The following is a 26,889-nucleotide window of genomic DNA, read 5'->3' on the forward strand; positions in this document are numbered from 1 at the left end:
TAGGTCTCCTTCATCCCCTAGAAAGAGCATTTATTAGATTCTACCTTTTTAAAAAGGTATTTTGAAGATTTATTTTATTCTAAGACATCCAGTGGAATCATTTTCAAGGAAATATCTTGAAAAAAATCAGGGAGGAAAACACTATACTCAAAGTGTGAAGACAATTCTACAGCAATTTATTATTGGCATAGCTTCATAAATGTAGTATTTTTCTCCTCAGTCTATCCTGCCAAGCACATATCTCCTTATCGAATACATTTCAAGTAATGTAAATGCAGATGGTAAGTTAACTGAAATGTATACATCTATGGTAAGTGTTCACTAAGACTAAAAATTAAACAATTTGTTAAATTAAAAATTTTAAATTCGTTAAATTTAGCAGATTAAAAATCACCCTCATGAGTGTTTATAAGGCTTGATGTAAAGTGGTAAAAGGAGGAGAAAATTAACGTTGTGTGACCATTCTATCTGCCAGTGCAAACTGAATTTAAAACATAAGAAAAATTTAAGAGTAACCCCTTGGATCTTTGAGAAACATTTAAGATGATCTCTTCTGATATTTGTGAATAGGCAAGTTTCTTCAGATAGTACACAACATGGTTATTAATGCTGTGATGGATCTGACAGCCCATCAGTGGAACTGTCCTGTTATCACTAAAAAGTCCCAACATTCAAGAGTAGCTCACGTGCCTTTCTTTTTCAGATGAAGAAAATTGCATTTTCTTCAGGATATTCCTCTAACCTTCTCCAAACACTAGGTAACCTTTAAAGGGCACAACAGTTTGTCTTTTCTCAAGGAAAGAAATCTCCAGACCATGGTTTTATTTACAAAGCAGACTATCATTTGTGCTGAATGATGGATTTAGTGTTAAGTTGGAAATGAACTTCCCTGAAGCAGCAACTCAAGAACTATATTCCTTTTGAAATGTACTTTGCTGGGTTTTCTCCTCCTATCTGTATTAAATACAGAAAAACTTTATAATGTGTTGGAATAAAAAAAAAATTTGACACAAGCAAAACATCCTAAGCCTGGATTTTTCTATGAGATGGATGCAGAAAACTAAGATCATGGCATCTGGTCCCATCACTTCATGGGAAATAGATGGGGAAACAGTGGAAACAGTGTTAGACTTTATTTTCGGGGGCTCCAAAATCACTGCAGATGGTGACTGCAGCCATGAAATTAAAAGACGCTTACTCCTTGGAAGGAAAGTTATGACCAACCTGGATGGCATATTCAAAAGCAGAGACATTACTTTGCCAACAAAGGTCCGTCTAGTCAAGGCTATGGTTTTCCCAGTGGTCATGTATGGATGTGAAAGTTGAACTGTGAAGAAAGCTGAGCACCAAAGAATTGATGCTTCTGAACTGTGGTGTTGGAGAAAACTCTTGTGAGTCCCTTGGACTACAAGGAGATCCAACCAGTCCATCCTAAAGGAGATCAGTCCTGGGTGTTTTTTGGAAGGACTGAGGCTAAAGCTGAAACTCCAATACTTTGGCCACCTTATGCGAAGAGTTGACTCATTGGAAAAGACTTTGATGCTGGGAAGGATTGGGGGCAGGAGGATAAGGGAACGACAGAGAATGAGATGGCTGGATGGCATCACCGACTCGATAGACAAGAGTCTAGGTGAACTGCGGGAGTTGGTGATGGACAGGGAGGCCTGGCGTGCTGCGATTCATGGGGTCACTGAGAGTCAGACACAACTGAGCAACTGAACTAAAATGAACTAGCAAGAAAGTAGAAGGAAGAACCATCAACTATCAACTTTCTGAAACAATCTGAATTTTCAATAATTAACCAGTAAAAATGGCTTGAAAGGCTATAAGTAATCTGAAAAGTACTTCCTTTTTCAGTGATTTACAGAGTAGAAAAAATTCTCAATGTTGTTCTTTATCTCTTTGTAAGAGGAGAGTCAGTGACATTTTAATGTGAAACCTAAGAACTATTCCAATTTTGCTTATGATTTTAAAAGTTCTCTGGGGTCAAAGCAACTTTTATTTAAAGACATGTTGAACTAAATAGCAGTTCTTTTGAATAAGTCATGATGCCTAAGAAAATAAGTTTAACTAAAAACTGAATAGAATTATATATTCTTTTAACAATCCTTCAGCTTACAGCTTGTTAACACAAAGATAGAGAATTAAAGTAGCTTTTCACTTAACCTTTTATTTTAATCTACAGTTTACCATGGGACATATATATATAACAGCCTCACAGCTGACAATCTGGGTAATTTTGCAACAATTTCAAGAATATTAGCTATAGAAACATTTTCTTTTTTTTTTTTTTTAAATTTTATTTTATTTTTAAACTTTACATAACTGTATTAGATTTGCCAAATATCAAAATGAATCCACCACAGGTTTACATGTGTTGGTTGTCCATCTTGCTGAGAAACAATTTGTCAATATCTATTTCAAAATTACCCAGTAAATAGCACCTATGCATTACTTTCAGTCAGGAAACACTACTATCACACAAAGAAAATGTAAGCAAAACTACCAGAAATATTTGGAAAAATGACACTTTGAGCTAAGGGCAATAGATGTCAACTGCAACGAGCATTCCACTGAAATGTCATTAGGCTGGAATTAGATATCTATAGAACTTTTGGAAGGATTTCTATTAAAACAGATGATATGTATCTACCCTTTTTGACCTCTCTGCAGAATATGATTTGTTGAAATGGCCAGAGACAATGTCAACTCATATAAAAAAGGAAACTGGCTTACAAGGATATGAATCTTGATGACCTAACTGTAAAATTACTGGAAGAAAAAAAAGAGAGAGAGATGCAGCTATTCTTTCCTGTACACCATAGGTATGACCTTCAAACAGCTAAGGTAAATCATACCAGGCTTTAAAAAGTGAACTCACAGGAGGATCTTGAATAAATGTTCCATCCTACAACATTCTTTTTTTCCAGGCAGGAGATTAAACTACCCAATGAAGGCAAAACAGAGTCAACATGCTTGCAGATTATTGAGCTGATTTGTTGATACAATTAAACAATGCAAATCTTCTTGACATAAATGTTTCTGCAAAGATTATACACTGCATAGATAACCTGACCACAATAGTGACTAACAACCAGTAGGCCTGGATCTAATTTCAATTTAAAGCATTAACTAGTACCTCTGGGCTGCTATTTTCACATACGTCCAATATTAAGATTTTCGTGCCCAAAGGGTAGGGCAATTTCTCGGTGACATTCTTACATGAAATAAATCAATTTTGGAAGTATCTGTGTTTTAGGTAAACCTAGGCAATATCAGTAACCTCAGATATGCAGATGATACCACCTTTATGGCAGAAAGTGAAGAAGAACTAAAGAGCCTCTTGACAAAAGTCAAAGAGGAGAGTGAAAAAGTTGGCTTAAAACTCAACATTCAGAAAACTAAGATCATGGCATCTGGTCCCATCACTTCATGGTAAACAGATGGGGGAAAAGTGGAAACAGCAGAAGACTTTACTTTTGGGGGCTACAAAATCACTGCAGATGGTGACTGCAGCCATGAAATTAAAAGACGCTTACTCCTTGGAGGAAGTTATGACCAACCTTGACAGAATATTAAAAAGCAGAGACATTACTTTGCCAACAAAGGTCCATCTAGTCAAGCCTATGGTTTTCCCAGCAGTCATGTATGAATGTGAGAGTTGGACTATAAAGAAAGCTGAGCACCAAAGAATTGATGCTTTTAAACTGTAGTGTTGGAGAAAACTCTTTAGAGTCCCTTGGACTGCAAGGAGATCCAGCCAGTCCATCCTAAAGGAAATCAATCCTGAATATTCATTGGAAGGATTGATGGTGAAGCTGAAACTCCAGTACTTTGGCCACCTGATGCAAAGAGCTGACTCATTTGAAAAGACCCTGATGCCGGGAAAGATTGAAGGCAGGAGGAGAAGGGGACGACAGAGGATGAAATGATTTGATGGCATCACCGACTCAATGGACATGAGTTTGAGTAAACTCCAGAAGCTGGTGATGGACAGGGAGGCTTGGAGTGCTGCAGTCCATGGGGTCACAAAGAGTTGGACATGACTGAGCGACTGAAATGAACTGTACTGAGGCAATATTAACTGTACAAAGATTTACATATATTCCCTGGTGGCTCAGATGGCAAAGCATCTGCCTACAATGAGGGAGACCTGGGTTCAATCCCTGAGTTGGGAAGATCCTCTGGAGAAGGAAATGGCAACCCATTCCATTACTCTTGCCTGGAAAATCCCATGGACAGAGAAGCCTGGTAGGCTACTGTCCATGGGGTCGCAAAGATTCGGACATGACTGAGCGACTTCACTTTCATATATATATTTATATATGTACAAGATAGGACATACAAAGAAGTTCTTCGTTAAAAAAAAGTCTGTTTAGATTTTCAAATTCCTCAGATTGCCCATGTGCTATAAACAGATGAAAATATTTGCAGGAGGCTGCCCTTGCCACCTCAGGTCTGTATTCAGTCTCCCCCTTGCCTGGCTCCCGTTATCAACCTGCTGGAGCACCGAAGTTGCCTTGATGATCCCAAAAGACTATCCCTGGTCTTTTTGTAAGGGTTCAAGCATCAACATCTGTTTATTTCTCCAGGGAGAGAAAACTTTCTTTGTTCACATTTTCCCTCCAATGATCCTGCTTTAATCCTTCAATGCAGAGCCTAAAAGGGAGTGGCAGAAAGCGTGCCTAATGTCACACTTTCCTTGAGTCCTATCTAACAGGCTTCTTCTGAGAAGCATGTCAGTAACAGCCTTCAACTCTCCCTATGACACCACCTGATGAATATGTTTGTTGTTCTCTGGTGTAGGATAAAAAATTGAAAAAGTTAAGAAAAAAATGTTTTTTACTGTGTGTGGTAATCACTTCACAGTATGAACATATATCAAATCATTATGTTGTACACCTGAAACCAATACAAAGTTATATGTCAATTATTGTATCTTAATTTTAAAAATATGAAAATGAAGAAAGCTTGGCCATAATGGTGGAGTAGGAAGACCCTCAGCTCCCCTCCCCTCATGGGCATACAACAATTACAACCATTTACAGAGCAATACTGATGAGAAAGACCAGAATCTACCAGAAAAAAGTATTATATAACTAAAGATATAAAGAAGAAACCACAATGATATGGGTAGGAGAAGCAAAGGTGTAGTCAAGACCCATGCCTCTAGGTGGATGACCCACAATGAGAGGAAAATTAGAAATGCAGGGAGTCCTGCACTGGGAAGACCAGCCCCTAGAATATCTGGTTTTGAAGGTCAGTAGTGTTTACATTCAGGAAAGCTGTGGAAGATAGAGACTCCACTCTTCAAGTGCAATCAAAATGTCACACGCTCAGGGACCCAGGGCAGAAGCAGTAATTTTAAAGGATCCTGGGTCAGATGCAGGCCAATCTTAAAGAATCTCCAGAAGAAGCCAGAAGCAATTGGAGCTTACCCTGGGAACACAGATACTGGCGTTATCCATTTTTGGGAACTTGTTTTACCATGTGGACAGTGGTACTAACAAGCCCCCCCCTCTAGTTTATCAGTCTAGGGACCTGGCCTTGCCTAGTAGGCTATAAGCACCTGTACTGGGATGTCTCAAGCCAAGTAACTAACCTGGAGAGGACACAGCCCCCCAAAAGTACGAGGGCTGCTGTAAAACCCTTGAGCATACAGCCATCCTTGGAGATGGCTACATTCACTGAGGGCCTAGGACTCAGGACCACACACGAGTGCACAGGCACTAGACTTGGGACTCCCAGGTCTATCAGCTGACTTTTCATCACAAACCCTAAGGTCAGAAGAGTGTCACGATATACTTAAAGTGGTGAAAGCAAAAAACCTACATCAAAAATTACCTACCCAGCTAGGCATTCATTCAGATTTGATGATGAGATCAAAAAGTTTATAGATAAGCAAAAGAACTCTTGCTTATAGATAAGAACTCTTTCAGTTCAGCACCACAATAACTCCTTTACAATAAATGTGAAAGGTGAACAACAACAACAAAAAAAGCCACAACTAAAAACATAAAAATTACTAAAGGAAAAAAGTTCACTGGTTAAGGCAAAAATACAATAAAGGTAAAAACACAGTAAAGGTAGTAATCAAGCATGGACAAAGTTAGTAAAAAAGGTTACAAGACAAAAGCACTATAAAGTCATCTGTATCTGCTATAAGTAGTTGAGGAATACACAAAAAAAAGATATGTAAAATATGATGTCAAGAAAAGTAATCCTGGGGAAGGTTGAAGAAAATATAGGATTATTAAATTGCATTTGAAATGAAGAGATTAGCAACTTAAAATAATCATATATATATATATATATATATATACACTCAGTTCACTTCAGTTGCTCAGTCATGTCTGACTCTTTGTGACCCCATTAACCACAGCACACCAGGCCTCACTGTCCATCACCAACTCCCAGAGTTTACTCACACTCATGTCCATTGAGTCCATGATGCCATCCAACATCTCATCCTGTCGTCCCCTTTTCCTCCTGCCTTCAATCTTTCCAAGCATCAGGGTCTTTTCAAAAGAGTTAGCTCTCCACATCAGGTGGCCAAAGTATTGGAGTTTCAGCTTCACCATCAGTCCTTCCAATGAACATCCTGAACTGATCTCCTTTAGGATGGACTGGTTGGATCTCCTTGAAGTCCAAGGGACTCTCAAGAGTTTTTTCCAACATCACAGTTCAAAACATCAATTCTTCGGTGCTCAGCTAGCTTTATAGTCCAACTCTCACATCGATACATGACTGGAAAAACCATAGCCTTGACTAGATGGACCCTTGTTGACAAAGTAATGTAACTGCTTTTTAATATGTTGTCTAGGTTGGTCATAACTTTCCTTCCAAGGAGTAAGAGTTATTAAAAAAAAGAAAAACCTCATGGTAACCACAAACCAGAAACCTGTAATGGATGTGTACAAAAAAGAAAAAGGAATCAAAGCATAACACTAAAGATCAAATCACAAGAGCATAAATCAAAAGAAGAGCAAAAACTAACTACAAAACTACCCCAAAACATTTTTTTAAAAGGCAGTAGGCCCAGCAGTGGGACTGCTGGATCATAAGGCAGTTCTATTTCCAGGTTTTTAAGGAATCTCCACACTGTTCTCCATAGTGGCTGTACTAGTTTGCATTCCCACCAACAGTGGAAGAGGGTTCCCTTTTCTCCACACCCTCTCCAGCATTTATTGCTTGTAGACTTTTGGATCGCAGCCATTCTGACTGGCGTGAAATGGTACCTCATAGTGGTTTTGATTTGCATTTCTCTGATAATGAGTGATGTTGAGCATCTTTTCATGTGTTTGTTAGCCATCTGTATGTCTTCTTTGGAGAAATGTCTATTTAGTTCTTTAGCCCATTTTTTGATTGGGTCATTTATTTTTCTGGAGTTGAGCTGTAGGAGTTGCTTGTATATTTTTGAGATTAGTTGTTTGTCAGTTGCTTCATTTGCTATTATTTTCTCCCATTCTGAAGGCTGTCTTTTCACCTTGCTTACAGTTTCCTTTGTTGTGCAGAAGCTTTTAAGTTTAATTAGGTCCCATTTGTTTATTTTTGTTTTTATTTCCAATATTCTGGGAGGTGGGTCATAGAGGATCCTGCTGTGATATATGTCGGAGAGTGTTTTGCCTATGTTCTCTTCTAGGAGTTTTATAGTTTCTGGTCTTACATTTAGATCTTTAATCCATTTTGAGTTTATTTTTGTGTATGGTGTTAGAAAGTGCTCTAGTTTCATTCTTTTACAAGTGGTTGACCAGTTTTCTCAGCACCACTTGTTAAAAGAGATTGTGCACTGGGACAACCCAGAGGGATGGTATGGGGAGGGAGGAGGGAGGAGAGTTCAGAATGGGGAACACATGTATACCTGTGGCGGATTCATTTCGATATTAGGCAAAACCAATACACTAGTGTAAAGTTTAAAAATAAAATAAAATAATAAAAAAAATATAATAAAGATTGTCTTTAATCCATTGTATATTCTTGTCTCCTTTGTCAAAGATAAGGTGTCCATATGTGTGTGGATTTATCTCTGGGCTTTCTAATTTGTTCCATTGATCTATATTTCTGTCTTTGTGCCAGTACCACACTGTCTTGATGACTGTGGCTTTGTAGTAGAGCCTGAAGTCAGGCAGGTTGATTCCTCCAGTTCCATTTGTCTTTCTCAAGATTGCTTTGGCTATTCGACATGGAAGCAACCTAGACGTCCATCAGCAGATGAATGGATAAGAAAGCTGTGGTACATATACACAATGGAGTATTACTCAGCCACTAAAAAGAATACATTTGAATCAGTTCTAATGAGGTGGATGAAACTGGAACCTATTATACAGAGTGAAGTAAGCCAGAAAGAAAAACACCAATACAGTATACTAACGCATATATATGGAATTTAGAAAGATGGTAACAATAACCCTGTGTACGAGACAGCAAAAGAGACACTGATGTATAGATCAGTCTTATGGACTCTGTGGGAGAGGGAGAGGGTTGGGAGATTTGGGAGAATGGCATTGAAACATGTATAATATCATGTATGAAACGAGTCACCAGTCCAGGTTTGATGCACGATACTGGATGCTTGGGGCTGGTGCACTGGAAGGACTCAGAGGGAGGGTGTGAGGAGGGAGGAGGGAGGAGGGTTCGGGATGGGGAACACAGGTATACCTGTGGCGGATTCATTTCGATATTTGGCAAAACTAATACAATATTGTAAAGTTTAAAAATAAAATTAAATTAAACTAGAAAAAAAAAAAAGAAAGAAAGCAAGCTATGGTACATATACACAATGGAGTATTACTCAGCCATTAAAAAGAATACATTTGAATCAGTTCTAATGAGGTGGATGAAATTAGAGCCTATTATACAGAGTGAAGTAAGCCAGAAAGAAAAACACCAATACAGTATCAGATCAGATCAGATCAGATCAGTCGCTCAGTTGTGTCCGACTCTTTGCAACCCCATGAATCGCAGCACGCCAGGCCTCCCTGTCCATCACCAACTCCCAGAGTTCACTGAGACTCATGTCCATCGAGTCAGTGATGCCATCCAGCCATCTCATCCTCTGTCGTCCCCTTCTCCTCTTGACCCCAATCCCTCCCAGCATCAGAGTCTTTTCCAATGAGTCAACTCTTTGCATGAGGTGGCCAAAGTACTGGAGTTTCAGCTTTAGCATCATTCCTTCCAAAGAAATCCCAGGGCTGATCTCCTTCACAATGGACTGGTTGGATCTCCTTGCAGTCCAAGGGACTCACAAGAGTGTTCTCCAACACCACAGTTCAAAAGCATCAATTCTTCAGCGCTCAGCCTTCTTCACAGTCCAACTCTCACATCCATACATGACCACAGGAAAAACCATAGCCTTGACTAGACGAACCTTTGTTGGCAAAGTAATGTCTCTGCTTTTGAATATGCTATCTAGGTTGGTCATAACTTTCCTTCCAAGGAGTAAGCATCTTTTAATTTCATGGCTGCAGTCACCATCTGCAGTGATTTTGGAGCCCAGAAAAATAAAGTCTGACACTGTTTCCACTGTTTCCCCATCTATTTCCCATGAAGTGGTGGGACCGGATGCCATGATCTTCATTTTCTGAATGTTGAGCTTTAAGCCAACTTTTTAACTCTCCACTTTCACTTTCATCAGGAGGCTTTTTAGTTCCCCTTCACTTTCTGCCATAAGGGTGGTGTCATCTGCATATCTGAGGTTATTGATATTTCTCCTGGCAGTGTTGATTCCAGCTTGTGCTTCTTTCAGCCCAGCGTTTCTCATGATGTACTCTGTATAGAAGTTAAATAAACAGGGTGACAATATACAGCCTTGACGTACCTCCTTTTCCTATTTGGAACCAGTCTGTTGTTCCATGTCCAGTTCTAACTGTTGCTTCCTGACCTGCATACAAATTTCTCAAGAGGCAGATCAGGTGGTCTGGTATTCCCATCTCTTGAAGAATTTTCCACAGTTTATTGTGATCCACACAGTCAAAGGCTTTGGCATAGTCAATAAAGCAGAAATAGATGTTTTTCTGGAACTCTCTTGCTTTTTCCATGATCCAGCGGATGTTGGCAATTTGATCTCTGGTTCCTCTGCCTTTTCTAAAACCAGCTTGAACATCAGGAAGCTCACGGTTCACATATTGCTGAAGCCTGGCTTGGAGAATTTTGAGCATTACTTTACTAGCGTGTGAGATGAGTGCAATTGTGCGGTAGTTTGAGCATTCTTTGACATTGCCTTTCTTTGGGATTGGAATGAAAACTGACCTTTTCCAGTCCTGTGGCCACTGCTGAGTTTTCCAAATTTGCTGGCATATTGAATGCAGCACTTTCACAGCATCATCTTTCAGGATTTGGAATAGCTCAACTGGAATTCCATCACCTCCACTAGCTTTGTTCGTAGTGATGCATTCTAAGGCCCACTTGACTTCACACTCCAGGATGTCTGGCTCTAGGTCAGTGATCACACCATCGTGATTATCTGGGTCGTGAAGATCTTTTTTGTCCAGTTCTTCTGTGTATTCTTGCCATCTCTTCTTAATATCTTCTGCTTCTGTTAGGTCCATACCATTTCTGTCCTTTATTGAGCTCATCTTTGCAGGAAATATTCCTTTGGTATCTCTATACTAACACATATATGTGGAATTTAGAAAGATGGTAACAATAACCCTGTATACAAGACAGCAAAAGAGACACTGATGTATAGAACAGTCTTTTGGACTCTGTGGGAGAGGGAGAGGGTAGGATGATTTGGGATAATGGCATTGAAACATGTATAATATCATATATGAAACGAGTCACCAGTCCAGGTTCGATGCACGATACTGGATGCTTGGGGCTGGTGCACTGGGACGACCCAGGGGGATGGTATGGGGAGGAAGGAGGGAGGAGGGTTTAGGATGGGGAACACATGTATACCTGTGGTGGATTCATTTTGATATATGGCAAAACCAATACAATATTGTAAAGTTAAAAAATAAAATAAAAAGGCAGTAGGTACCTAATTACCAATAATTAGTTTCAATTTAAACAGACTACATGCTCCCATGAAAGGACACAGAGTGGCTGAATGGATACAAAACATATCCATATATATGCTATGTGTGCTGTGCTTAACTTGCTCAGTCATGTCTGACTCTGTGAGACCCCTTGGACTGTAGCCCACCAGGCTCTTCCATCCATGGAGATTCTCCAGGCAAGAATACCAGAGAGGGTTGCCATGCCCTCCTCCAGGTGATTCTCCCAACCCAGGGATCGAACCCAGGTCTTCTGAATTGCAGGCATATTCTTTACTGCCTGAGCCACCAGGGAAGCCCAAGAATACTGGAGTGGGCAGCCTATTCTTTCTCCAGGTGTATCTTCCTAACCCAGGAATCAAAATGGGGTCTCCTGAGTTGCAGGCAGATTCTTTACCAGCTGAGCTACCAAGGAAGCCCATATATGCTATCTAGAATGGCCTAATTTCAGATCTAAAGACACACACACACACACACACACACCTTCAGACAAATGAAAACAAAACACAATGATTCAAAATCTATGGGATGTAGCAAAAGCAGTTCTATGAGGGAAATTTATAGTGATACAAACAAACCTCAGGAAATGGAAAAAATATCAAATAAACACCTAACCTTATACCTAAGGAACTGGAAAAAGAAAGACAAAGAATACCCAAAGTTAGCCAAAGGAAAGAAATCAAAGACCAGAGAATTACAGACATAAATAAAATAGAGACTAAAAAAATAATAGAAGAGATCAATGAGACGAAGAGCCAGCTCTTTAAAAAGACAAACAAAATTGATAAGTTTAAGTCAGACTGATCAACAAAAAAGGAGAGAGGACCCAATTAAATTATATCAGATATGAAAAAGGAATACTTACAACCAACAACACAAAAATACAAAGGACAGTATGACTGATTATATGCCAATAAAATGAATAATCTAGAACAAATGGACAAGTTCCTAGAAATGTACAAGCTCTCAAGACTGACCAGAATGAAATAGAAAATAGAAACAGACTGATTACCAGAAATGAAATTGAATCAATAATCAAAAACTCTCAACTAACAAACATCTAGACCAGATGGCTTCACAGGTGAATTCTACCAAACATTTATAAAAGAGTTAGCACCTGTAATTCTCAAACTATTGCCAAAAATTACAGAGGAATGAATGCTTCCAAACTCATTCTACAAGACAAGAATAACTCTGATACCAAAACCAAACAGAAATATATATAGTAAAAAAAATTACAGGCCATTAGCACTGATGAACACACATGCAAAAATCCTCAACAAAATAATAGCAAACCAAATATAACAATACATTAGAAGAATCACACACCATGATCAAGTGGAATTTATTCCAGAGATGGCTAAATATACACAAATCAATTAATGTGATACACCACATTAACAAAGTGAAGAATAAAAATCATATGATAATCTCAACAGATGCAGAAAAACCTTTTGACATAATTCAGCATCCATTTGTGATTAAAAACTCTCCACAAAGTGGGTATACAGGGGACATACTTCAACATAATAAAACCATTTATGACAAACCCACAGCTAATGGCATACTCAACAGTGAAAATTGAAAGGACTTTCTATAAGATCAGGAAGAAGGTAAGAAAGCCTTCTCTCGTCACTTTTTTCAGATGTCCCAGCCACAGTCAAGAAGAAGAAAAAATAAAAGGAATCCAAATCTGAAAGAAAGAAGTAAAATGGTCACTGTTTGCAGATGATATGGTACTATACATTGAAAATCCTAAAGATGCCCCTGAAAAAGCACTGCTGCTGCTGCTAAGTCACTTCAGTCGTGTCCGACCCTGTGTGACCCCATAGACAGCAGCCCACGAGGCTCCCCCGTCCATGGGATTCTCCAGGCAAGAACACTGGAGTGGGTTGCCATTTCCTTCTCCAATGCATGAAAGTGAAAAGTGAAAGTGAAGAACGCTCAGTCGTATCCGACTCTTAGTGACCCCGTGGACTGCAGCCTACCAGGCTCCTCTGTCCAGGGGATTTTCCAGGCAAGAGTACTGGAGTGGGGTGCCATTGCCTTCTCCGGAAAAAGCACTAGAGTTCATCAATTAATAAAGTTACAGGACACAAATTTAATATATAGATATCTGCTATATTTCTACACATTAACAATAAAATGCCAAAATGAGACTTTTTTTAAATCTCACTTGCCATCACATTAAAAAAAATACCTAGGGAATAAATTTAACTATGGAGATAAAATACCTGTACTCAGAAAACTATAAAACACTGTGAAAGAAATGGAAGATGATACAAACTGATGCAAAGATATACCATGTTGATGGATGGGAAGAATTAATATTGTTAAAATGACCACACTACCCAAGACAATCTACAGATTCAGTGCAATCCCTATCAAACTACCAGTGGTACACATCACAGAAATAAACAAGTAATTTTAAGATTTTTTTGGAAACACAAAAGACATTGAAAAGCCAAAACAATATTGAAAAAAATAACAGTTGGAGGAATCTTGCTTCCTGACTTCCTACAAAGTCATCAAAACAGTATTGTACTGACCACAAAATAGACAGGCAGAACAATGAATAGAGAATAGAGAGAATAGAGAGCCCAGAAATAAACTCACACATTTAATGGTTGGTCAATCTATGACAAGGAGGCAAGAATACACAATGAGCAAAATACAGTCTCTTTAATAAGTGGTGCTGGAAAAAACAGATAACTACATATAAAAGAATAAAATTAGAACATTTTCTCACATCATATTTAAAAATAAACTCAGAATGGATTAAAGACCTAGATGTACAACTGGAAACCATAAAACTTCCAAAAGAAAAGAGAAAATACTCTTTGACATAAATCAAAGCAATATTTTTGTATCTGTTGCCTAAGGCAAATAGGACCTAATTTGAGGTCAACCTTCATGCCACGTGCAGAAGAGATGAAATCCCATTTTAACCCCATCCTATTCCAAGCACAGCCTATGAGCCTCATCTCTGCTGCTGACCTGGTCAGAGAAGCCACAATATTCACCGCATGAAGTCATAAATTGTGTTTTGAACCCAGAAGTAATTAAGCCCCATATACACTGACATTTCATACATCAAAAAAATTAATACATAATTCACCCACTATCCCTATTTTCCTCAAAGAGGTCAAATTTAAATTCAAATGACCAAGGGAAAAAAAATTCACAAAAAGAGAAGGTACACCTGCAATGAGGGAGACCTGGGTTCAATCGCTGGGTTGGGAAGATCCTCTAGAGAAAGGAAGGGCTACCCACTACAGCATTTTGGCCTGGAGAATTTCACGGGGTCACAAAGTGCCGGACACAACTGAGCGACTTTCCCTTCACTAAGTAGTACAACAGTCACAAGTCACAAATCCACCAGGAACTCTGAGAGAAGGACGTGGTTTACTGATCTGGAGTCAGATTTAGCACGCTCACAGGTAGCAGGAAACTAAGCCACCACATCTGATGATAAAATATTTCTGCCTAAAAGAAAAAGTTTTATTATTTAGTATTAAACAACTACTTTCTACCCTCCTGGAATATCAGGGTATACACAGTGCCTAGGTCAAGGTTCTTCCCTCCAAACAACTGTCTTCCACCACTCAGAGTTTCTGGGCTCCAAGTCATGGTTTGAAATTCATCTCAACAGAATCCATGGATTGACTGATATACATCAGTCTCTAATCCTCCGACACAATGGCTGAATCTTCTCTGAGCCAGAACATTTTTATTTCAAAGTTAGCTGTTTCTTCATGTGTAATAGTCCATGTAGCCTATCTTCAAATGTAAAGTGACTGAGGGCAAGACATCCTGGTTGTTAAGGCAAATTCTAGCACTGCTCTCTATTTTCCAACTGAACTGACACAGTTTTGCTCATGGACATGAAAATGATGCAATAAAATTGATACTGTGCAAAACATGTTTTATTGCGGTCAGATTTCTCAATAACAAAAATGAAGCTGCAAGTTTCTGGTGTCATGTAACATGGGCAAAACTGTGTGCATTCATGCCATAATGCTATTAATTCTTTACCTTTATAAAAGAATAATGGATTAGTTTTAAAATTAAGCAAGATGATAGTACTCAAATAATACAAATCAGAAATGGATAAATTATTAATCCTATTAGTTATAAAGTTTATAATATTAATCAAGCATAAAACATATTGAGATTCAGTGAATAACACAGTATTAAGATTTCTGCAACTTTGTCTTTGAAATGATGGCTGCCTTTTCTTTAAATTTTCAATGAATGTGTAATGTATAACAAATACATTTATGTATATAATTTAAAAAGAAAATGTGTGCCAAATGTACATATAAAACAATGTTTAATGAGGAAATGATTAAATAGCTAAATGGAAATGATTAAATAGCTAATATTTAAATAGCTTAAACACAGTAAGTAGTTCCCAAAGACTTCTGATAAAAATTAAAATGAGGCTTCCCTCATAGCTCAGTTAGTAAAGAATCTGCCTGCAATGCAGGAGACCTGGGTTCAATCTCTGGAGAAGGAAATGGCAACCCACTCCAGTATTCTTGCCTGGAGAATCCCATGGACACAGGAGTCTGGCAGGCCCCAACTCTTCAGGTCCCAAGAGTTGGATATGACTTAGCAACTAAACCACCACAACCACCACCAAAGCAGATGCAGATCATTGCAATCCTGTGTACCTCAAGTATCTATAAAAACCCATTTGACTATACATTCCAAATAGTCATGAGAGGCAACGTGCAGTGTCAACAACTGCATGGTTAGACCAGTCAGACAAATTCTTAAGTAGTCAAAATGAAGCTGCATATTCAAAGCTGTGTAGTAGACTCTGTGGTATACCCACTCCAAAACAAGAACATGTTTTGTTTTTTTTTTTAATTAAATTGTTGGCCTACCCCTCACATAGATTAATAAAAACTTATGTTCTAAGTAGTATTTAATATAACCTAATACTCAGCAAATATTTCCACTCGCACATTATTAGCACAAGGGTTTCAAATGTACTGATTACTACAAAAACAACCTCATATTTAATTCAAGTAACTGATGAAAGGAATTTAGTCAGAAGCATAAAATAAGTTATTTGTAATTTAAATTAACATTTGAAATTATATTTTAAAACCTAATACAATCCTGAACCCATAAAAATGAATTATTTTGTTAAAGCAAAATTCTCTCTAATGTATGCACTAATGTGCAGAATACTTGGGCTTCCCAGGTTGGCACTAGAGTAAAGAACCTGCTTGCCAATGCAGGAGTCATTAGAGATGTGGGTTCAGTCTCTGGGTTGGGAAGATCCCCTGGAGGAAAGCATGACAACCCACTCCAGTATTCTTGCCTGGGAAATCCCACGAATAGAGGAGCCTGACAGGCTACAGTCCACGGGGTCGCAAAGAGTCAGACACGACCGAGCAACTAAGCGCACATGCACACGTGTATGGCTACCAGAGGGACCAGTTTCTGAAGAGCGTTCATTCCACCGTTTCTTCAGTATCCAAAGAATAGTAAGAGAGGTGAGTGAGCAGACCTTCTAAGACTTGTGTAAGACATATCAATAAAGGGGTGTGTTTGTGTTTAGTATTTTTTCATGTATGAATAACCATTTTACTAATATAAGTTAAGCATCTCCATTGAACAACCAATTACTGTAGAGGCAGAAGGAAAGTTGAGAGAAAATGAAACAATTTTGGGGAATGTGAATCCAACAGGCATTGTAAAATATCTATTTTTTTCCCATCATAAAACTCTGGCAAATTGCTGAGCCAAATCAAGCTGTCAAGATTATAGATCCTGTCTGAGGATTTTTAAATCCCTATATGATTTCTTCTCTGAAATTATATTCATCAACATAAATTAACCAGAAACTTGCTTTTTTTTTTTTGGTTTCTGACATAGTGAAATTGTGATTACACAAACATTTTAATGAAAACAGGGAAATGCAAAACTATTCCATAACTAGTATATGAAGGTATATGCTTAGTCTTAGTGTGGAAATTAATTAGTATGGGAAAAATTAGTATGGAAATTAATGTAACATATGTAAACAAGGTATTTAATTTTACTTAAGTGTTTTATTTTGACAATAGTTCATGCTGACTTTTTATTTATGACATGTCAATAATGCAGGTTTATCTTTATATATATTTACATGTAAAATATACTAAAAAAATGTCCCCCCATACAAAATGACACCTATATCAAGTATATCTGATTTAAAAGAAATCACAAAAATAAAAATTATGTGAGGACAGTGGCATTCTGGGAATTTTTTTCATTCTTTTATAACACAATTATTTGCTTTTGAAATTCAAATTCATTTATTTTGGCTTAGTTATACATTTAGAACCATTTCATCATTTAGATATATTAAATAAAATTAAAAGAATATGATTTAAAAGTAAAATTATTATGTAGTCTTAAAATTAATATATATATAAAATCCACATACCTGAGCCAACCTCTTTTTCCTCTTCTTCAATGTTGTTTTTGATACTATCATACTCCTCATCAATGGTTTGGTTACCACGCATCTGAGATAAAATTCTACGGGCCTTTTGAGTCTGTCCTTTCTGAATAAGCCATCGAGGGCTTTCAGGTAAAAAGAGAAAGCCAAAAAACTGTATAACTGCTGGAATTGCTGCAAGTCCCAGCATGTACCTGCAATAAGAAATCAATATATTGCTGTAAAATGTGGTCTTATAAATGCTGAGTATGAATAAAAGGTTTGCATTTACCACAATGGAATAACATATAATGGCAAAAATTAGAAAGATTTTCTTTTTATCATATATATATATGTCTGTCATCAGAAATAATGACATTCTTATACTGTAGCAGGAAATTGAAAAATGAGAAAATCTGATTCTTTATCTCTCCCACAAATTACAATGAAAAGGAATGGACAAAAGTCACATTCATTAAGGATATGCATTTTGAACCAAACACAACATGCAAAACACCATAATCACCATTCCTATCTAACATTACTATAATTTTGCAATTTACAATATAAACATGGGGTTAAGACAAAATTCTCTAATATCTGGTTAAAAGATATACTGTTCATTAAAATATATGTTCAGATTTCTTTATAGTTATTTCTTTTCTGTAAATAACCAGTTATGATTTCATTTTGCCATCAAGCAACATATGTTTTCAGGCCAAAAGCACTTTACTTTGTTTTTAAAAAAGGACAAGGAGATGGGGAAGGACAGAGAGTTAGGAAAGCATATAGCAGCGATAGCAGAAAAAATATAGTCAGATGCAAATAATGATTATTAAAATGTTTAGGAATATGAAAAAGCTACTTATGTTGTTTCATTTGTCCTTTTCTTCAGACATCTGTTCTTATTTTAATTGCATGATAATTACAATATTGTGATGGTTTTTCCCATACATCAACATAAGTGTCTATTCTTAATGACTGGCAAAATTCTAAATAGCAAATAAGCACACCATTTTAAATCCACCAGAGAAATAACAAAAATAGCAATATGAATATATCAATATCAAGATCTCTTCAAATTATTCTGACCACTGGACTAATCTCCTAACATCTCCAGCCCTCAATCCTTTTAAACTGAGTTATGTTACATAAACTTAAAGGCCTCTTTAAACTGATGGCTTCTATGAATCTAGGAAGAGTTGGACACGACTGAGCAACTTAAAAAAAAAATCAATCTAGGACACTTGGATGTTTCCTACTGATCCAGGTTCCCAGAATATTTTCCATGGTAGATATATGGTGGCAGAGCTCAGAAGGCCAGTCCTGATTACATAAAAACCCATAAATTAATGAGAATCCACCTGACTCAATAAACTTTTCAAAGCTACTCTAACTTTTCATTTCAGTTCAGTCGCTCAGTTGTGTCTGAATCTTTGCGACCCCATGGACTGCAGCACGTCAGGCTTCCCTGTCCATCACCAACTCCTGGAGCCTGCTCAAACTCATGTCCATTGAGTTGGTGATGCCATCCAACCATCTCAGCCTCAGTCATCCCCTTCTCCTCCTGCCTTCAGTCTTTCCCAGCATCAGGGTCTTTTCCAATGAGTCAGTTCTTCACATCGGGTGTTAAGCTACACTAAACCAAAAGTACAGCAATCCTGAAGACTCCATACACATATCTTGTGAACAAGTCTATTATTTTCCAGGCAATTTCATTTTAATTCCAAAAAGAGTAGAAAAGCAAAATACAACTGCTACATGAGTGTTCAGAGTATCTCTTATGACAAACTGTAACAACAAATACACTCAGAAAAATTAACTAAGGTATAGAAAGTAAACAAAGTGTTTACAAATGACTAAATAAATCACTTAATATTAAAAGATCTTATTAGACATATTTCATAGTTTAATCCATTTATTTTGAAAATTACACCAATACTGAATCATTCCTTCCTCAGCTTATCTACAAAACATTTTTAACCTCAATTTATGTCATTATACCTTATATTATAATAAATTATTTACCTATTTCACTTGATTGCATATTTAACCGTGTATTCAGCAAAGGACTGTATAAAGTATCTCGCACAGTGGGCATTTAGTAAATGTTTTGTGAAATGATACAAAGCAGCTATATAATATAAACTGTCTATAAAATCTAGACAGAAAATAACTGTTTCACATTTCTATAATAACATTTTATGCAAAACCCTACTGGGTTATTTAGGTCTGCAAAGTTACTTACAGATTAATTCTTTCCAAGAAACTAAATTTTTTTAATTCAAGATATAACCAAATCTTTTCTTCTGAAGAAGACTCATTTGATGAGAACTAAAAAGATTAGCTCACACAAATGCATATTTCTGGCCTCTTTCCTTTACGATGTTAATTTGTATAACCAAATCTGTTACTTAAATGTATGTTTTAATGCTGTAAATGAATGAAATTTCTATTCAGTTATGTTCTCTCTTTAAAAATTTAAGAGAAAAGATTATCCTACACTCCCAATTACTTAAAAGCAATAAAAAGATGACTTCAAGAGCTTACTGATTGGAAGACCCTGATGCTGGGAAAGACTGAAGGCAAGACGAGAAGAGGGCAACAAAGGATGAGATGGTCAGATGGCATCACTGACTCAATGGACACAAGTTTGAGCAAACTCAAGGAGAGAGTGAAGGACAGGGAAGCCTGGCATGCTGCAGCTAATGGGGTCACAAAGAATGAGACACAAGTTAGCAACTGAACAACAACAAATAAAAAGGTAGAAACCAAATATGTTGAATTAGGAAATAAATAAGAAAAGTACTAAAGGTGAAACCCTTTATGTTCATTTCTTTATACCTTTCTCAATCTTTTATTCTGTTCTCCAAACTCCCTTTAGTGATGAATTAAGATTAAAGGGATACACTAAATACTTCAAAGAAGCACTGAAATAAATAAAGAAACTGAATCACTTTTAGACTCAAAGATGCTCATGTAATATTTTGCACTATTGTAGGCTTCCCCAGTATACTTCATTATACACTATTTAATCCCAGAACATAAGCTTTTTTTTAAAATTAAAAGAAAAAAGAAGAGGAGAAAAGGGAAAAGAAAAACACAAATATACATATTAGCTTGTTTTCTAAGCCAGCTGTAGGAGACAGAATACTTCAGTCCTCCAGTCTTCTGAAATTTCTAAATGCAAAGAGTCTAGATCTGACATTTACAATTTAATGACTTAATACCAGGATAAGAAAAAGAAACTCACATTCTACTGCCAAATTTTAAGGAAATTAAAGCCTATTTTCAGAGACTGGTCAAGATAAACATGTTTTATACATTTACATCCTAAGATTTCTCTTTTAAAAGTAAAACAAAGAAGCTTATTTTCAGTTCAGTTCAGTCACTCAGTCGTGTCCGACTCTTTGTGACCCCATGGAATGCAGCACAGTGGGCTCCCCTGTCCATCACCAACACCCAGAGCTTGCTCAAACTCATGTCCATCAAGTTGGTGATGACATAAAAACCCATCTCATCCTCTGTCGTCCCCTTCTCCTCCTGCCTTGAATCTTTCCCAGCATCAGGGTCTTTCCCAAGGAGTCAGTTCTTCACACCAGGTGGCCGAAGTATTGGAGCTTCAGCTTCAGCATCAGTCCTTCCAATGAATATTCAGAACTGATTTCCTTTAGCATTGAATGGTTTTATCTCCTCCCAGTCCAAGGGACTCTTAAGAGTCTTCTCCAACACCACATTTCAAAAGCATTAATTCTTCAGCACTTTCTTTATGGTCCAACTCCCACATCCATACATGACTACTAGAAAAACCATTACTTCGGACCTTTGTCAGCAAAGTAATGTCTCTGCTTTTTAAAGTGCTGTCCAGGTTGGTCATAGCTTTTCTTCCAAGGAGCAAGCGTCTTTTAATTTCATGGCTGCAGTCACCATCTGCAGTGATTTCGGAGCCCAAGAAAATAAAATCGGTCACTGTTTCCATTGTTTCCCCATCTATTTGCATCTATTTCCTCATCTTTGCATCTGTGATGGGACCAGATGCCATGATCTTCATTTTTTGAATGTTGAGTTTTAAGCCAGCTTTTTCACTCTCTTCTTTCACTTTCATCAAGAGGCTCCTTAGTTCTTCTTCACGTTCTGCCATAAGAGTGGCATCATCTGCATATCTGAGGTTATTGATACCTCTCCCAGCAATCTGATTCCAGCTTGTGATTCATTCAGCCCAGCATTTCGCATGATGTACTCTGCATATAAGTTAAATAAGCAGGGTGACAATATACAGCCTTGACATATTCCTTTCCCAATTTGGAACCCGTCTATTGTTCCACGCCCAGTTCTAACTGTTGCTTCTTGACCTGCATACAATCTAGGCTAGCTAAAGCACTGCTATAGATTCACCAAGAGTCCTCTAAATCCAAGGAAACCAGATGAATGACAAGAGTACACTGATAAACCAGGCAGGCAATTCCCAAACAAACAAGTAGCCCCCTGACATGGGATATCTCCTTATTATAAGTCAAATCAAGAGTTCTAAACCCTGGCTACACATTAGAATCACCCAAGAGGCTTTTAAAACGTACCAGCATCCAGGTCCCAACCACCCCAGAGATTCAGACTAATTGGTCTGGGCTTTAAGACCAGGGAATTCTATTTTCTTAAAAGTTCCCAAGGTGGTACTAATGTGCCTTCACAGCTGAAAACCACCGATCTAAGTGTTTTAAAAACCCAGAGGGTGAAAGTGAACAATAAGCACTCAAGGTCCACATTTTAAGCAAATGCCATTTACCTTCTAGAGGCCAGACAGCACATCAAGCTGAAAGAATGGGAAAGGAGGTTGACTCAAGAAAATGTGCCAAGCCTTCATGAATTCTAAAATATTTAGCATTCTCTTTAGTATCAAGATCACTCATAGAAAGATACCTTTTAAAAGTTTCTAAACTGAAGTTAACAAATGAGCTATTCTCTGGTACAACTACCAGTATCAGGACCTGCATACTAGACAACTAAGACAGGAACCTCCAATACTAAGTAATACTTTCAAATTGTGTGTTTGGGCCAGCTATCAACAAAGGAGACAAGCCTGGTTTCATCTCAGATTAAGCCTTCCCAGTGTCAGGAACTGAAACTGTAAACCAAACATCGTTCATTCCTAGGTGTCAACCTTCTACACTATGGCTGAGCAGACCTGCTAAGCTGCTGCTATCAGATGGCCTGTTCCTCACACAGAACCAAACAAGTCCTTCACTGAACTGAACATTTACAATCAATCTTGTCTTAAAGGAATCACATTGCTCTCACCTATGAAATGAAAGACAAGCATCCTCGAATAGACAAACATTTAAGACACAGTATTTTGTAGTTCATAACTGCCCTTCTCTGAACTGATGACAAAATGGTTATCTGATAACACAGTTAACAGATGAACCTATTATTTATCTCTAGTAGTTCCACAGTGATGTTAATTATGTTCCAAATTCATGAAAATCTACTTGAAGGTATAAACTCAGCTTGGACACATGATCATTTCACAGTAACAGCAAAAGTAAGAGCTGACACATAGCACTAGCACCAGTTACTGTGTGCCAACCACTGCTCAAAGGAATTAAAATATCTTAACTTATTTATCGCAAAACAACCATAGAACATAGGCACCATTATTATTACCATTTTAAAGACACAGAAACAAGGCACAAAGAAGATATAGAACTAGCATGCAGTAGAATTAGGATTAAAACCCAGGCTCCCTATAATAAATGTTTCTTTTAAGCTAAGCTACAATAAATGTTTAAATTACTTGATAAAATTCATAAAAGGGGGCATACATTTATATTAGCCTAATATTTCAATACTTTGAAGGATCGCTTCAGAAGTTTGTTGTTTACACATCTCTCAGTGTTGTTAACACATCTCAGTAAAGCCCTGCAGCAACAAAAGGAGAAAGAGCCTCTGAGTGCAGTCCTCCCCGTCTTGCCAAACATAGCACAGCATTGGGCTCGGCACCCACTGGGCTAGGGATCTGCAAACTGGACTTAACAACGCTGACCCACTAGTGGCAAACCAAATATCCTTTTATCTTCTCAACACCAGAGTGTTTCTATGAGAACAGCTGACTATTAAAGAAAATATAATTTGTAAGGGTAAACTTCTACTGTTTACTATGCCAAGCTGAATTTTTATTTCATTTTTCTTTAACCTATACAGGTAAACTTTTCACACAGGAAAAACTAGACAGTAAGACAACAGATAATTTAAAAGACGATTGGGGCAACAAAATTTTGACTTGAGAGTTGAAAGGATCATCTCTCAAGTCAAAATTTTGTTGCTCCAATTGGCTGTGCTGTGCTAAGTCATTTCAGTTGTGCCTGACTGTGACCCCATGGACTGTAGCCTGCCAAGCTCCTACGTTCATGGAATTTTCCAAGCAAGAATACTGGAGTGGATTGCCATTTCCTCCTCCAGGGGATCTTCCCGACCCAGGACTTGAACCTGCGCCTCTTACATTACCTGCATGGGCACGCAAGTTCTTTACCACTAGTGCCACCTGGGAAGACCCTTTATATGACATACGATTTATGGCTTTAATTGTAAGTCAAGCTAAAACAGAAAGACTATCACAGCTAGGGGAATTGTATTACAAAGTGTTATATTTAAAACAAACTGTATAAAATTATTTTTATTTGCTCTTGAGGTGCTGGATTCTACTAACAGAAGACATTTTCATGTGGAAAAGCACAGTAAAGATTTTTTTGGACACTGCAGTCATTTAGCCAATTATCCTCCTAATGAGCCATGAGAGCATTAAGGTGCAGCTCAATAATTACTTCCCTACCTGTCTCTAGACCTCAGGTTGTTAAAAATTTACATTTTTAAGCCAAATCATCACATTACATTTTTCTAGTCATAGAGAATCTTGATATTTTTCAAAACATAATCTCTGAAACTGTCTTGGGTACAGGGAGGGTTTTTAGCAATATCCTCTAATAATATAGAATACTGTCTTATAATAAATGGAAAAAAAAAAACAAATGTATTTGTTATTATAACAGTTTTACCTCCATTCTTTATCTTCTAGTTTGCATTTATATCTATTTTCTATTCATTTAGAAATAAGAATGTTATGTTAACCCATTTCTAAGAATACAAATATATTAGAGGAATACTGTATCATAAAAACTAAGATGCTATGCATTATTCTTTAAAACGCTACAATTTCAAACTGGCAGCCTTTCACATGTAATTATGATTTAAACTTTAAATCTTTTTTTCCTGAAACGTTTCACTGAATATCATAGAACGAGTCAGCAGTTAGAATCAGTAAATTCTTTGAAAACGTTACTTTATGAAGATTTATGTTACTTTATGCTTACTTACGGAGAAGGCAATGGCACCCCACTCCAGTACTCCTGCCTGGAAAATCCCATGGACGGAGGAGCCTGGTAGGCTGCAGTCCATGGGGTCGCTGAAGGTCGGACACGACTGAGCGACTTCACTTTCACTTTTCACTTTCATGCATTGGAGAAAGAAATGGCAACCCACTCCAGTATTCTTGCCTGGAGAATCCCAGGGACAGGGCAGCCCAGTGGGCTGACATCTGTGGGGTCGCACAGGGTCGGACACGACTGAAGTGACTTAGCAGCAGCATGCTTACTTAGAATGCTAAGGCTAAACTTCAAACATCTTAATGTAAGTTAAGTGCCAAACTCTAAGAAGTTGAGCATGATGAACAAACTTAATTAGAGTGCTGCTGCTGCTGCTGCTGCTAAGTTGCTTCAGTCATGTCCGACTCTGTGCGACCCCATAGACAGCAGCCCACCAGGCTCCTCTGTCCCTGGGATTCTCCAGGCAAGAACACGGGAGTGGGTTGCCATTTCTTTCTCCAATGCATGAAAGTGAAAAGTGAAAGGGAAGTCGCTCAGTCGTGTCCAACTCTTAGTGACCCCATGGACTGCAGCCCACCAGGCTCCTCTGTCCATGGGATATTCCAGGCAAGAGTACTGGAGTGGGGTGCCATTGCCTTCTCCATAATTAGAGTGCAGTATTGTGTAAATACCAAAACATCTCCCCAAGCTGCAACTTTCCAATATATTGATCGTTATACTCTGTACAGACTGGTAAGAATTTCCCCTTAAAAAGGCATAAGCCAATCCCTTCAAACCACATCCAAAAACACAGTCCTTCAGCCCTATATCTAGAGCTACTCAATTTTGATGTTCAAGAGTCCTGTGGATTTTGAGTTTTTTCATATATTTCTCATATTCTTTAAGTAATAATACATGAGTAATACATTTACTCCAAAATCTCTATTCTTGGATTTACAAAAGAAACAGCCACCTTTAAATACTAATAATAAAATATTTACTCAATAGTCACCAAACATAAGTTATGATTTATATATGTCCTACTTAATGAAAAAGTTTTAAATGCAAGAACACAGTACTGAATTTTACTATCTGCTACAGTTATAACAACTTACTTCATAATATATTTTTCAAGTTTTGTTCATTACTCAGAAGAACTTAAAATAAGAATTATATTGCCTTAACAAGGCTGCAAACGAACTTATCTACAAAACTAAAATAGAGTTACAGACATAGGTAATAAATTTATGGCTTCCAGCAGGTAAGGGGGGGAGGAATAAACTGGGAGACTGAAATTGACACATATACACTACCATATATAAAATAGATAGCTAATAAGGACCTAGGACAGGGATCTCTATTCAATACTCTATAACGGTCTATATGGGAAAAGAATCTAAAAAAGAATAGATACATGCACTTGTATAAAAGATTCACTTTCAAGTTTACCTGAAACTAACACAACATTGTAAATCAACTATATCTCAATGAAAAAATTATTTAAAGAAATAAAATACTGCCTAATTAAGGCCTCAGGCTAAGAAGTTAATTTTCTTCTGCCATTAAGGGCTATATTCTGTATTCATCAATGATCATTCATATTATCAATGACTAATACACTTTAAAATTTGATGGGAGATAGAACAAACAAGAGAGACAGAGCTGGGGGTAAATAAAAAAAATTAATGTGTCAAGTTGTATTCTCTCTAGTAAAAAAAATGCAAATGAGCAATTTTTGTGTTACTTAGTAAATGAGTCTATGTTAAAAAAATCAGCCATAGGTATAAACATAGACATAAGCCAAATAAAATATTAACTTTATCTAGAATTTAGGGAAAACTACTCTGAAAGAAATCTGAGGTCAATACACAAGGCAAGTGGCTTCAATTCAGTTCAGTTGCTCAGTCGTGTACAACTCTTTGAGACCCCATGGACTGCACCACTCCAGGCCTCACTGTCCATCACCAACTCCTGGAGCTTTCTCAAACTCATGTCTATTGAGTCAGTGATACCACCCAACCATCTCATTGTCTGTTGTTCCCTTCTCCTCCTGCCTTCAATCTTTTCCAGCATCTGGGTCTTTTCCAATGAGTCAGTT

General features: G+C 37.5%; 1 protein-coding gene across 1 annotated transcript in view; it reads right to left on the bottom strand.

The window, feature by feature from the left end:
* The window catches only part of SLC2A13 (solute carrier family 2 member 13), a 527,708-nt gene that overhangs the window by 380,871 nt on the left and 119,948 nt on the right, over positions 1-26,889 (bottom strand). The window contains exon 3 of the mRNA XM_055580782.1: positions 17,443-17,651. Within this exon, the coding sequence (XP_055436757.1) occupies positions 17,443-17,651 (209 nt within the window). The remainder of the gene's footprint in view (positions 1-17,442; positions 17,652-26,889) is intronic.

Source organism: Bubalus kerabau, chromosome 1 (genome assembly GCF_029407905.1).
Source record: "Bubalus kerabau isolate K-KA32 ecotype Philippines breed swamp buffalo chromosome 1, PCC_UOA_SB_1v2, whole genome shotgun sequence".
Taxonomy (NCBI): domain Eukaryota; kingdom Metazoa; phylum Chordata; class Mammalia; order Artiodactyla; family Bovidae; genus Bubalus; species Bubalus kerabau.